The 12329-nt window shown below is 42.1% G+C and overlaps 2 protein-coding genes across 3 annotated transcripts; both read right to left on the reverse strand.

Moving 5' to 3' along the window:
* Positions 1-1473: 1473 nt before the first annotated feature.
* dynll2b (dynein, light chain, LC8-type 2b) lies at positions 1474-5093 on the reverse strand. Its single transcript, XM_083784347.1, has 3 exons — positions 4970-5093; positions 2574-2710; positions 1474-2179 (listed from the first exon to the last, which is right to left on the reverse strand). Exons 2-3 carry the CDS (start codon positions 2703-2705, stop codon positions 2042-2044), a joined length of 270 nt encoding a protein of 89 aa, XP_083640473.1. The 5' UTR covers positions 2706-2710; positions 4970-5093; the 3' UTR covers positions 1474-2041.
* A 1510-nt stretch (positions 5094-6603) lies between these two features.
* srsf1b (serine and arginine rich splicing factor 1b) lies at positions 6604-12318 on the reverse strand. 2 transcript variants are annotated; one of them, XR_014569934.1, is made up of 5 exons: positions 11475-12318; positions 10407-10615; positions 9888-10060; positions 7730-9015; positions 6604-7201 (listed from the first exon to the last, which is right to left on the reverse strand). XR_014569934.1 is itself a non-coding variant. In XM_083776215.1 (4 exons), the coding sequence occupies exons 1-4, from the start codon at positions 11666-11668 to the stop codon at positions 8839-8841; spliced, it is 753 nt and encodes a 250-aa protein (XP_083632341.1). In that variant the 5' UTR covers positions 11669-12318; the 3' UTR covers positions 6604-8838. The 2 variants fall into 2 exon arrangements, 1 of the variants encoding a protein (XP_083632341.1); XM_083776215.1 differs by having other exon boundaries at positions 6604-9015.
* Positions 12319-12329: the final 11 nt, after the last annotated feature.

Raw genomic sequence — 12329 nt, forward strand, 5'->3', positions numbered from 1 at the left:
GAGACATGTGCGTGGAGAACATGACAACACCAGACATCATGGTGTTGGTCCCCCTTTGCTGCTACATTCTCCACTATTCTGGGATAGCTTCTTTTGATTTATTTAATGATAAACAGCATTCAAAACAACGAATTACAAAATCACGATTTTCTTTTTTTAAATTCTGGGATAGCTTTTCACTAGTTGAAACATTGCAGTTATTTTCTTCCATTCAGCCACAAGAGCATTCATTAGTGAGTGGGCTATTAGGCCTGGCTAGCATTTGCTGTTCTAATTCCAGAGGTATTCAATAGGGTTAAAACCAGGGCTCTGTGCACTGCAGGCTGGTCAAGTTGTAGCCCTGAAACATGACTGTCATGAAGTACGAGCGTCATGTGAACCATGACTTGAACTTCCTTCAAGTTGTTCCTCACTCACCTCAGCAAAACAGTTGTTGCCAAATTGTTGGGGAGCATGGGGGCACGGGGTGCAGGGATTGTCATTCTGAAACATGAAACGGACATAATTCCATAAACGGTTTCCACTAAACTGCAAGGACACAATTGTCTAGGTTTAGAATTTTAAGCCTGTAGCATTAAGGTTTCCATTTACTGGAACAAACAAATAATTAGTGTCTACCGTCTAGTGTGAAGTGTCTGACTTTGTCATATAGTGTAGAGCTAAACATGACATATGCTCTATGCCAGGGGTTTTCAACTGATTATGAACCAGGGACCACCACCCTGACTGAGAATCAACTTGGGGACCACTGTTGTGTTGGGAGGGGGGATATGGGCGTTGTGTGGGAGGGAAATTAATCTTCCATATTAAAATCATGTTGCTATTGTAACTTACTGTATGTATGAGTAAGCAGACCCATGCAATTAATTATGGGCATTTCCTTATACTGGTGACTCAACCAGTCAATCAGTTTCCCTTTCCCTTTTCTGTGGAAGTTCTTGACGTCTGACTTCCCAGTAACTGACAACATTGACGCGTCATCATGTCATTTACTGCATTGTTTCTCAACTTGCGGTCAATACAATAAATTAAAATACAAATCTTCACTTTCCTACATTACTAAATGCATGGTCAGGGTCCACATGCAATACCTTCACGGACCACCAGTGGTCCACGGACCACCTGTTGAAAACCCATGCTCTATGCTGATCTCAACTCAAGAACTTCTGAAATCTGAAATGGCAGCACTAGAAAAAAGCAGTCAGACTAAACAGGTGGGACCGTGGGAGGGATTTGTCCATTAAGTGAAGAGGCAATTTTCTACTTTTTTGAATTGGCAGCCTCACAAAATGTCTTTAAGAGGATGGGCTATTTCTGTATCTAGCCTATGCCTAGCAAGCTGTATACCATGCCACATGCCTGACATAATAGAGTTTGCATGTCTTTTAATTGTAGCTTACATGCCCGTTTAAATGTTCAGAGCATCACAATGTTCAGATCAATATTCAAGATAGCACAAGTCGTTTAATCCTTTGGCATACTACTCTTTATTCATTATAAGCATCAGTAAAGACATTTTTACACAAACTGTGCGATAACCATACAGAAACTTAGGCATTTTAACAAAAATCTCCTGTTGCTAGGCATTTCCATGAAAAACAATGTATCATACAACGTATACATATGAACTAATGTACAAGGTCCATGCATCAGTGCACAGCCAAATAATGTTTGGAAAGTATGAGTCAGTATTATGCTAGAACAATGAGCATTCTGAATGAGTGAGTGAGTGAGTGAGTGAGTGTATTGTCTGTGTCGTGTTGAGTGTATGTGGGTGTGTGCATGTGCATGAGAATGGCCCCTAGCCATCTGTATCACAGTCCAAACAGGAGCACCGCTCCATCCACCATCGTTGTTAGTGTGGTGGGTAGAAAAATAAAAAGGGGGAGATTGAAAACAAAAGGTAAGGCAGAGGGAGTGTGGCGGGAAGGGGGGCTAAAGCAGACGATCTGAAAAGAAAAAAAGCTTGGGCAAACATAGCATTGGGTCAGGCATGTTGGGGTTGGAAATAAAAGTGGGGTTAACAAGGCATGTGTTGGTTTCAGCCAGACTTGAAGAGGAGAATAGCCACTTGACCCAGGTAGAAGTAAATGAAGTGCTTTGTCTCATGTGTCACATAGCTGCCAAAGTTCCTTCCCACAATGCAATGCCATGTGGGGTTGTACTTCTTGTCAAACTCCTGAAGGAACAAAAAACAATGTAGATTATATTACACTAGAGGGCATTATACAAGTGTATATAAACCAACAGTCCCCCCCCCCCCCCCCCCCCCACAGTCAGTCAATACACACTCTTCATCACAGAAGCCGCCAATCAAAAGGCACCACATATTGTCCACACAGTGACGTAGTCACATGAAAACTACAGACAGACAATTTCCCTTCTGTAGAAACAATAGTCTTGTAAACTGTTTGACTACGAAGACTTATGAGTCCTTTGCTGTTACGTGAAGTGACAGCAAATGTCTGTCTGTATTCACGGGACGACGACTACATTTTCTCAGACGGAATTGCATGCAATCAAGATGTTGCAGAGCATTCCTTTAATAATGCTGAACTCTTTGTCCCGGGTACCTTTTTGATATAGGCAGCAATGTCCTTCTCGATGTTATACTTCTCCATGGCCTGTGTAGCACAGTCCACTGCATCTTGCTGCATGTCCTCAGACATGTCTGCATTCTTTATCACTGCCTTCCTGTCACTCATGATCGCTACAGAAGTACAGATAAAGAGACAGGATAATGGGGGTGAATAAACGTGACAGCAGCTTGAGGCAAATCATAGTAAAATAAATAAAGACAGATAATATAATAAACCTACAATAATCAGCAGTTGCAAACGTAGGGGTAGAAGGTTTCGAATTTCACAAATTCTCAAATGCTGTTAAAGGGATTTAACACAGTCATTGTAATTTGTGTTAAATGAATCCAGAATCCATAAGAATGTATCCGTTTTTCTGGCACTCATTGAACCACTTGATGGAAACAGTCATGTACGCTGCAAGTATCACACCATGGCAACGGTTAATTCATCTACAAATGCATTCTCTTTCTCCCAGCAGGATAATACAGTACACACCAAGGTTTGCTTACAAGGTATGGCAGCAAATTCTACTTTAGAGAACTCAACAGAATTGATCATCTGTAGGAGATGGAATGGAGCCCTCTTCTTTGCCAGCCATATTGACAACAGTACAAAGCACTGGAGTCAACTCCTAGTTTGAACACATTTGAGTCCAAATCCCCAGCTAATTTAAGCATTGCAAAGGAACACCGTCAATTACCTACACACAAGCAAACAATTGGTTATTATGTAAACAATTTCTACAAATGGTAGTATTGTGGATAGTTCACCAGCAAAGTGATGAACGAAATGTAATGTGAATTCCATGAGCTGTCAGTTGTAGTGGGGTGATGTGTTAACTCCCCTTTGTGATGTACCAAGCAGCGGTTAACTTAAAATAGTATTGGGAATTGAAATGAACCACTTCTTAACCCCATACTGTACTTTCAGCAGTTTACCAGAATACAGATGCTGGGGTTTATGTAGTTAAAGCACAAGAGAATTAGCTCATACGTTACTCTACAAAAGAGAACACCATCCCATTGTGAACTAGTGATGCTAATAGGGTACATTTTACATCCTAAAACACAGATTATTGATAATGGATCCATGGACGCACTACTGTACTCAGTACTGTACTGTAATTTCGTTCCATTTAATTCACTTTGTTTGCATATACTTTGCACTGTTGTTTGCATAACTCTTTGCAATTGTCAGATTTAGAATTGTGTTTATTTCTACATGAATACAACCATAAAAGATGAAATGGGAGTTAAATGCTGCAATTTGTAAAAATGACAAAATATGACTCCCAACGTCGTTGAAGCGGGACTCATAAAATGTCCATGGGACCCATCTAAAAGACGGTAAAGACCACCCCTGGGACCCATTACATTGAAAACCTATTTACATCACTGAACCTATAAGTTTGTCTCACTCTCAGGTATGACAAGCCCATGAAGTCAAGAACAATGATGAAGCACCGATTATGTTATCAGATTAAAAATGCAATAGTTAAAAAACAATAAAAGGCGTAAGCCGCAAAGAAATATCTTAAAAAATATATGCAATAGTTTCCCCAGAAGCTCATGTTTAAGGAAAGAAGACAAACAACTCAAGAGTCCATTCCCTTGCTCCTTGGGCCAGTGTCCCCCTCTGTTCTGTGTGTGAGCATAATTTCAACTTTGCACGCACTCATTAGCCAGCATGTCCTGTAAAGTCCAATGTGGTTGTCAGTAAGGCCCTTAACTAAAGTACTAAATAAATACACAACATCACTGGGTCTCAGTGTGGGGTCTGGGGGCCACCAGGTCCCCAGCTAAATAATTAAGCTGGGTCCCTGTACAAGTGGAACCACTTGGATCTGTACTTTCTTAGAATTAAATACTGATCATTTTATAGTGTAGATTGGGCCATTGGAGTCCCAGAGATAAACCAAATTTGTATCCAATTGGGCATCCGTGGCCTATGCATATCAAATTGGGGGGTATTTGAAATTAAAAGGTTTGAGAAACACTGACATAGCCGAATAAAGCCGATGATGAACCTGGGAGGAATGTGCTTAAAGGCCTCGCTGTCCGAAACACCTGCCCATTCGCATAGACATAACTTACGTGGATAATTATACGACTCTCCCGACAAGTAAATCATACAGTTAAAACAGTTCCAACTGTGGGAGCATGACATTGCAACAAAGCCCATTAGTAGATAAGATAAAGCAATACACTCTACAAGTTTAGACGCTGGCTCATGAGAATCATTCAACTTTGTGAACGCCTACAAATTGTAAGCCAATTCAATGATCTTGCAAACAACAGTGCGTACATCAATTAATTTCGCTCGGGTTCTGGTTAACTAACAATCATTGAACCCACATCACCCGCCATGCAATCATCATCCATGCTTACCGTCTATCAATGAAGCTCAGCGTGTGTTGAGTAGGCTTTGACAGTTCGTTTATTGCTCATTTATGCTGCTACATGCGACGTAAGGGTCTGCTCCGCCTTCTGCATTGCATCGCTTTTGTTATTGGTTCGACTCAGGCCGCCGCCCGACTGCTGGCGTTTTCCACTAGCGGCCCACCGGCCGCATCTTATTTCCACCCAGAATGCACCGTTGCGCCCCCAGGGAGAGTGATTGATCCCTACTTATCCTTATCATTGATCCTCATTCTTCAAGCACTGATATTCTAATAATATCGACCTATATTATATAGGCTCTACAAAGCTAGAATAATTGCTTCACTACATAAATGGTTTCATCATTATTCTATTTCCTATGTGTCCAGCTTTGAGGGTTTGTGTAGCTCTGATTCCATAGCTCTAATGCCATTGCAAGGCATAGAGCTATGGACCAGAGCTTGGGTTTGTGTATTAAAACACAAATGTTGTCTTTACACAAACATTGAATGCCATTGACAATGAATGGCCAGCTTTGAGTGTGCGTCTTTACACAAACATTGAATGCCATTGACAATGAATGGTACATAACATATGGGGGCTTAATTGGTTAGAGAGTCTGATGACTATTGGAACAAAGGACTGACTAATAGAGGGTAGTGGGAGTGGTTCATCAGGATAACTTCCTCATCCTCATCCTCTCCATCACCTCCAGGTTGTCCAATTACGGAAGCTAGCCTTCCTCATCATCTTGCCTTATTCAGTTTGTTCCTTGTGATGATGTAATGCCCATCAAACCATGGCAAAGAAGAGGACACTCGTTGGTCAGTACAGACTTTACAAACACCTGCCTGTTGCATAAGGACCTGAGCCTGGAGGATGAAGTTATGAACAGCTTGCGCTGTCCCTTCCTGTAGAGGCGAGGGCCTTGGTGTTTTCGGTCCAGTCCATTAGTAGCATACATTAAACTTTCACTAACAAGTTGGCCCCCCACGCTCAAATGAGCCTATTTCCAAACATATTACTTCATAATAATAGTTATGAGCTCACATTCACACCTGGAATGTAAAAAAATTAGTAAAAAATAGTAAATAATCCTAGAGGTGCTAGTCGCCCCCCTCTACCAGAGCTCAGTACTCATGATAAAAATACTTTTTATAGTGTGTTTAACGTAGGTTTGTGCTCTACTAACTAAGCCTATATTATACAAATACATAATTTCATAGATAAAGTAAAGAAAAAAGGCTAGGTTTAACCTTTTTGTTCATAAATAGTGGACATTTGTACTTAACATTATACATAAATATGCATGTTTATTTCATATACACTTGCTCTTTATGTAATTGCAGGCATGTCACGGACAAGATTCCTTCTTCTGTGAAACCCCCAAATCACCAGGTATTTGGCCACACTCATATGAAGATATTTTGTGCTAGGGCCCACATACAAAACTTAAAGATTTTTTTTAAATAGCAGAATCCTGTTACACCAGCAAGCCGTATTGTACTTTAGGGATGTTTTAGAACCAGGGTTGGGAAACATTGTATACGTTTATAGTGTCAAATCTCAAACCTAGTGTGATGGATGTCATGGACCTAGAAATCCAAGCAGCTCCACTGCCATAAGAAAAACACAAACATGTATTACTATGACTGAAAGTTTTATTGAAGACACCGATCAACACACTTCCAACACCTTATCTGAATCAAGAAAAAAATAACTCGTCTTCCTCATGTAAAAAACCTCCTAGGGGAAAAAAGACACATTAATGACACACTCCCTTGAAATCCCCATGCCTCCCTCTTCCCTCCCTCCTCTGATTATGTGCACCCACTATTTACCACTCTCCTTATGCGTGGATCCATCCTGCACCTCCCAGCCCGCCTCCTGGTTTTGATCCGAACTTTGCTCCTTCTTTTAATAAACACCAGAAAAAAGGGGGGGAAATTCTTTAAAAAAATAAAAAAGCTCATCCAGATGCCACCATCATGTCTCTGAGGTTCCACATTCACAAAAAAAGTAATTTGAAACGCCAATTAAATAAAATGTGTTAATTTGGTGGGATTATTGGGCATTATGCGGGCTGGACTGGGCCGGGGTCGGGATCTTCTCCCAGTAAAATGCTCCCATGCTCCTGTTCCATGTATCCATCCTGAAGCCTAATTCTAATCCTGAACTGATCCTGAATCCTGATCCACTGATCCGGCTCCGGAATGGAGAGACAATGAGCCCAGTCCAAACCTTCAGAATACCAGTCAAAGAGAAGGAGGCCAGTTAGAATCACACCTTCGCACATAGTAAATAATAATACAAAAATCTATCAGTAAATACATCTAGGAGGTTGAATATTTTGTGAGGGGGGAAAAATCTAAAAAAGGACACTATCGAGTATCACTTACAAACAAAAGTTTGTATTTTGAATGTTGAAACATTAACCAAAGCCAGAACACACGATTGCTTCTCCAAACAAAAAGTATTACGTACTACATCCAGATAAAGGATGTGGTCTCCAAACAATAAAATTAGGAAATTCTGTGCGCAGAACCACAGGGCCCCAAGTAGCCTTACTGGTGCATTGAACTATAGAAATATGAAATGAGGCATGCAGAAGTAACTACAGCAACTAGCGAATAGCAAAACAAAAATCTGTTACTATTGAAAACATTCAATAATGGTACTCGGGCATTGTCAAGCGAATATTGAGCGTAAAAGAAAAACAAGGAAGCCCTATTATGTAGATTTCAGAGTTTAGAGGCCACAGCATCATACCATTGACTCCAGTTTTGACACCTCCTCCTCCTGTTTATCCTAATATGAACTGTGTTTCCTGCTCCTGTGATCCAATCCTATACTGCTCCTCTGATCTCTACAGAGAGACACACGAGAAGGTCACAGTACAACAGTAAATCCAAGGTCAAGAAAAGCAACAGCCTCTCCACATAAAGCAATACAATGACTAACCAACCAAAACAACATGGTGCCATTACCCATCAAAAAGCTCCTGGATTCAGCAGAGGAAACATATCGTCGCTATCGGGCAAAAACCAGCCATCTCCCATTTTTCAACTATCTCCATTTTGCAATCAGTGCTATAATTGCTATTGAACACGGTTTACGTCTGTGCGTAGGTTTTACCCACACACCAATCTGGGAAGCGGGAACCCATCGGCAAAAACGGGGAAAAAGCAGCACCTTCTGCCGTTTGTTTCATTTGAATTTGCCTCTGGGGGCGCTGCCCAATAGAATGTGGATAATTGGTCTGTTTTTCACACAGACTGATTGATCCTCAACACTGTTAGTCAAACCACCCAACTCCAAATCTGGAGATCATTTTTTCCATCATTGATTTGGATGACAAAGTCATTAATGGTCAAAAAACACCTAACTCCACTTGAGCTGTATGTGGGTTTAAGTGATAGGACACATTCAAGTATGTGACAATGTATAGTCACCATACCAACTTTGATGCGGACCCCTGATAAGTTAATATTTTGGACATAGCTGATTTCTGCCTGACAGCAGAGATATAATTTTCAGATAAAGAAAGAAGGGGTGGGGGTGGGTGTACATTACCTCGAGGTGAGGGTGTGAAGCCGGGTGACAAATAAGAAAGGCCCACAAACAGAACAGATACTCAAATAATAAAAACCAATTTGGTGCTACGGGGAAAAAATAAGATAACCCTGCCAAAGAAAAATAACAAAGAAATGGAAAAATAAACAAACCACAGTAGGACAACACTGAAAGGGTTAACAGAGCAGATGGGGGTGTGAGCTCTGTTTTATAATCAATGTCATGACGTTTGCTCTCTTCCTGGCAGTCTGAGGTGCGTTGTTGGGTTGAGCTGGCTGGTTTTTTACAGAGGGTCTCGTGTATATCTAGGAGCGTGAGCGAGAATGACGGGGGGAGTAGCGCGGTGACGCTCTGCTGCGACGTGGCGAGTAACTGCGTGACCCTCTGTTGCTCCGGCTCCGGCTGCGGGAGCGAGAACGAGAGCGGCCGTAGCTGGGGCTGCGTGGACCATCCACTTTCACACGAACGTAGGCAGTTTCTCCCTAAACACACACACACACACACACACACAAACACGAAGAGGAAAGCTATTCCATGAGATTCAAAGAAACCAGGGATTCCTGCAGATACAGAGCTGATAACATAATAAAAGCAATTGGATGAGCAGTGAGTGACTTGACAAAAACAAAAAGACTTTAGTAAATGTTTGATATCAACTCAGTGCATTGAAATATATTTAACCCATTCTGGGCGGGAACCCCTTTTGGTGTTTTAAACATCATGTTGTAATTTAGCTATTGAAAAATAGCAGATCTACAAGTTCATAGCTACAAGTTTGTAGGTCTGCTATTTTTGAAAAATCGTGAAAATATTTATTTCAGAAAACTAAACTAAAATTATTTAGAAGATTTTTTTTAATTTCGAGGTCGGGCCTAAATGGGTTAACAAAGTCACAATATAGCAAACACTAAATGCAGTCCATGCCTGCATTAGGAACCCTAATGCAGTTAAGACCTTTTCTGTAGTGGCATCCACCATACCTAAATTCACAGTGATTCAGGGTTTTGGTCTAGCCAAGCACTGCAATAGTTGATCCAGTAGAAACAAAACTGATACACATCAATTTGGCGCATTTCAGAAAGGATAAACTGGTTTGTTATATCCATCCATCCTGAAAACAATCAGTATTGTGTTCACCTTCATTCCATTTGTCTCTTCAAACATTTACAATGCGAAATGATTCAGAGTAAAAAGCGTCTTAAGATTGCAGTTATCATGGCAGTGAGTGGACGAGGGAAACCCGTCTTTGGCAGGAAATTAGTTAAGGTCTTACCTGTCCAATCCCAAAACATAGTTTCCCCCCCCCTCCCGTTATTCCTTGTCGAGTTACTCTACGACTGTAAGCCAAACCTACCTCATGAGAGCGAAACTTAGTATTATCCAGCTTGCGGACGGCATAGGTCATGTCTTCTTTGCGAACGAACTCCACCGCCCCGGAGCCATCACGGAACACGTCAGCATAACATACATCACCTGCCTCGCGCATGTGGTCCTTTAGGTCCTGCCAGCTTCCACTGGGGGGAAGACCTGGACACCAAGAATGGGTGAGAGATTAGCATGCAATTATGGCTAAAATATACTATATTTTGCAACTAATTGTGATCATTAATGACATGGTTAAATTGTCATTGCATTTCTTCCTAGCATCTCGTTTTCTTTTTAATTATATAAAGTGCGTAACAAATAAAATGTATTGTTATTATGTTTTATCAAGTTAGTTATAAATAAAATTAGGTAACATTTTATTTGACATTCTCCACATTACATTTTCAAAACAAAAACTGCAATATAGGCCTACAGCATGTTCTCATACACTATAAATACAGATAAATACAGCAAGATTTGCGATAAGAGATAAGAACACAACACCCACCTGACACAATAACCCTGTACTCTGAACGCCGTGAAGGGGGTCCGTATCTTCCTCTGGGGGCTCCTCCTCCCATTCCACCACCACCACCTCCTCCACCTCCTCCTCCTCGGCCACCACCTCCACGTCCTCCGCTTCGAGGAAACTCGACACGCAGGCGGTACCCATCATAGTCATATCCATCGCGTCCATGAACGGCGTCCTCGGCATCTCTATTAAGACAAAACGTCCATTACTCACTGATTATACCAAACCCATGAGGGGTACGTGCTCAACAGATGAATGCACACAGCCTTGAACGACTCAGTCATCTGTGTAAACAAACACTTTGGGTCAATATTTGACAGTGGTGACATTCGTGTCTCAAAATTAGTTTGATTTAAATAGTTTATTTTGAATGTTTTGCCTTGTTCGATATGAAAGGGAAAGCTATCTGAATCCAATGTGCATTTAATTAAATCACTCACTCAGTCACTCTTATCTATGGGAGCAGGTGGCGGCGGCGGCGCCGTTGCGGCCATTTTGGAAAATGGCTGCCATGGTTACCGCGGCTTAAATCTGCGATGGCGCTGGGCCTGTAGCCAAAAATGCTGCCATCCTCAGGGCCAATATGCTCCAACGGTGTGCCAAATGTAATGCCGTTGTCGTAAAGGTGCACAATTAAAATATCAATTAAAATTAATTAATTAAAATATTGTGCGGACTCGGAGACGCCGGACTACTCTCCCCTCCACGGACAGGACCCCACTTGGAGAACCAGTGTGTGCGACGTGCGTTTAGCCCTGGTGCTAACGCTCTGGGCCAGGTCTAAATGTGTTTAGCCCTGGGCCAGGTCTAGTGTGTTTAGCCCTGGTGCTAACGCTCTGAAGCAGGTCTAGTGTGTTTAGCCCTGGTGCATAGCCCTAATGCTTCTAATCATAGAAGCATTAGGGCTATTGACCAGAGCTAGGCCAGGTCTGGTGTGTTTAGCCCTGGTGCTAATGCTAACGCTCTTGGCCAGGGCTAGTGTGTTTAGCCTTGGTGCTAACACTCTGGACCGGGGCTAGTGTCTGTTATGCGCGGTATATTCACCTCGGATCCTCGAACTCCACGAATGCAAAGGGCGGTCCTCCTCTTCCGTTTTTCAGGTCGATGTCTCGGATCGCTCCGTACTTGTAGAAAACATCTTCCACGTCCTTTGTGCGGATGTCGGGGGGAAGGTTCCCCACGTACACCCGACAGTCGTTGTTCCCCGCAGGGCCCCGGATCACTTCCCCGCCAGACATGCCGATAATCAAGCTGCTGCTTTTAGCGCGCAAAGGCTATAAATAACGATGGTTTGCCCTTCGGGACAGCCAAATTATCTACAACCCTCTAGTTAACGTTACACGGATGATAATAATGTGTCGCGGTGGGGGTTAAAAAAACAAATGGTAAAATCTCCAACGAAAGCCAAGACGAAACTGAAGAAAGAAAAGCAGTCGCGTTGGGAGGTACCTACCTACTAGCTTCTGTAGCTTGACGAACAGAGGGCCTACTACGTCATCGCAGCAAATGTCCTGGTGCGCTCCTTTTGATACACAGTGTTTGTTTTCTCAGAATGCATGGACATTTCTAACTGGATTGCCGCCTCCGCCCTGCTCGCGTACCTCCGGGATAAGCCGTATTGCTAAAAGATCGGCCCTATCAAAAGAGGGTACAAGGGGCAGGGAGCAGAGTGCAAACTTATATACCATACTACTGTCTGTTATGTTCAGTCACAAGAGGAGTCGACATAGCCTAGAGTGCATTTAGGTCTAAATTGCATATTTTAAAGTTTTCTGATATAGAAACAATCCTGGCTATAATTACTTTTTCAGAGTGGCTGGCTGTTGTGTTGTGCCATAATCCTGTTATGTAGGCCTAAAGTACTATAAATAAATGCACATGTATGGTGTTTGTTACTTG

The sequence above is a fragment of the Protomyctophum parallelum genome (assembly GCF_964188405.1).
Source record: "Protomyctophum parallelum genome assembly, chromosome: 1".
Taxonomy (NCBI): domain Eukaryota; kingdom Metazoa; phylum Chordata; class Actinopteri; order Myctophiformes; family Myctophidae; genus Protomyctophum; species Protomyctophum parallelum.

What these genes read in the sequence shown, in the direction of transcription:
- dynll2b (XM_083784347.1), bottom strand. Translation starts at nt 2,705, where the DNA reads ATGAGTGACAGGAAGGCAGTGATAAAGAATGCAGACATGTCTGAGGAC. An exon ending in TTGCTGCCTATATCAAAAAG is followed by an intron (nt 2,180 to 2,573) that starts GTACCCGGGACA and finishes TTGTTCCTTCAG; the next exon opens with GAGTTTGACAAGAAGTACAA.
- srsf1b (XM_083776215.1), bottom strand. Translation starts at nt 11,668, where the DNA reads ATGTCTGGCGGGGAAGTGATCCGGGGCCCTGCGGGGAACAACGACTGT. An exon ending in GTGGAGTTCGAGGATCCGAG is followed by an intron (nt 10,616 to 11,474) that starts GTGAATATACCG and finishes TTGTCTTAATAG; the next exon opens with AGATGCCGAGGACGCCGTTC. An exon ending in GTACAGGGTTATTGTGTCAG is followed by an intron (nt 10,061 to 10,406) that starts GTGGGTGTTGTG and finishes CTTGGTGTCCAG; the next exon opens with GTCTTCCCCCCAGTGGAAGC.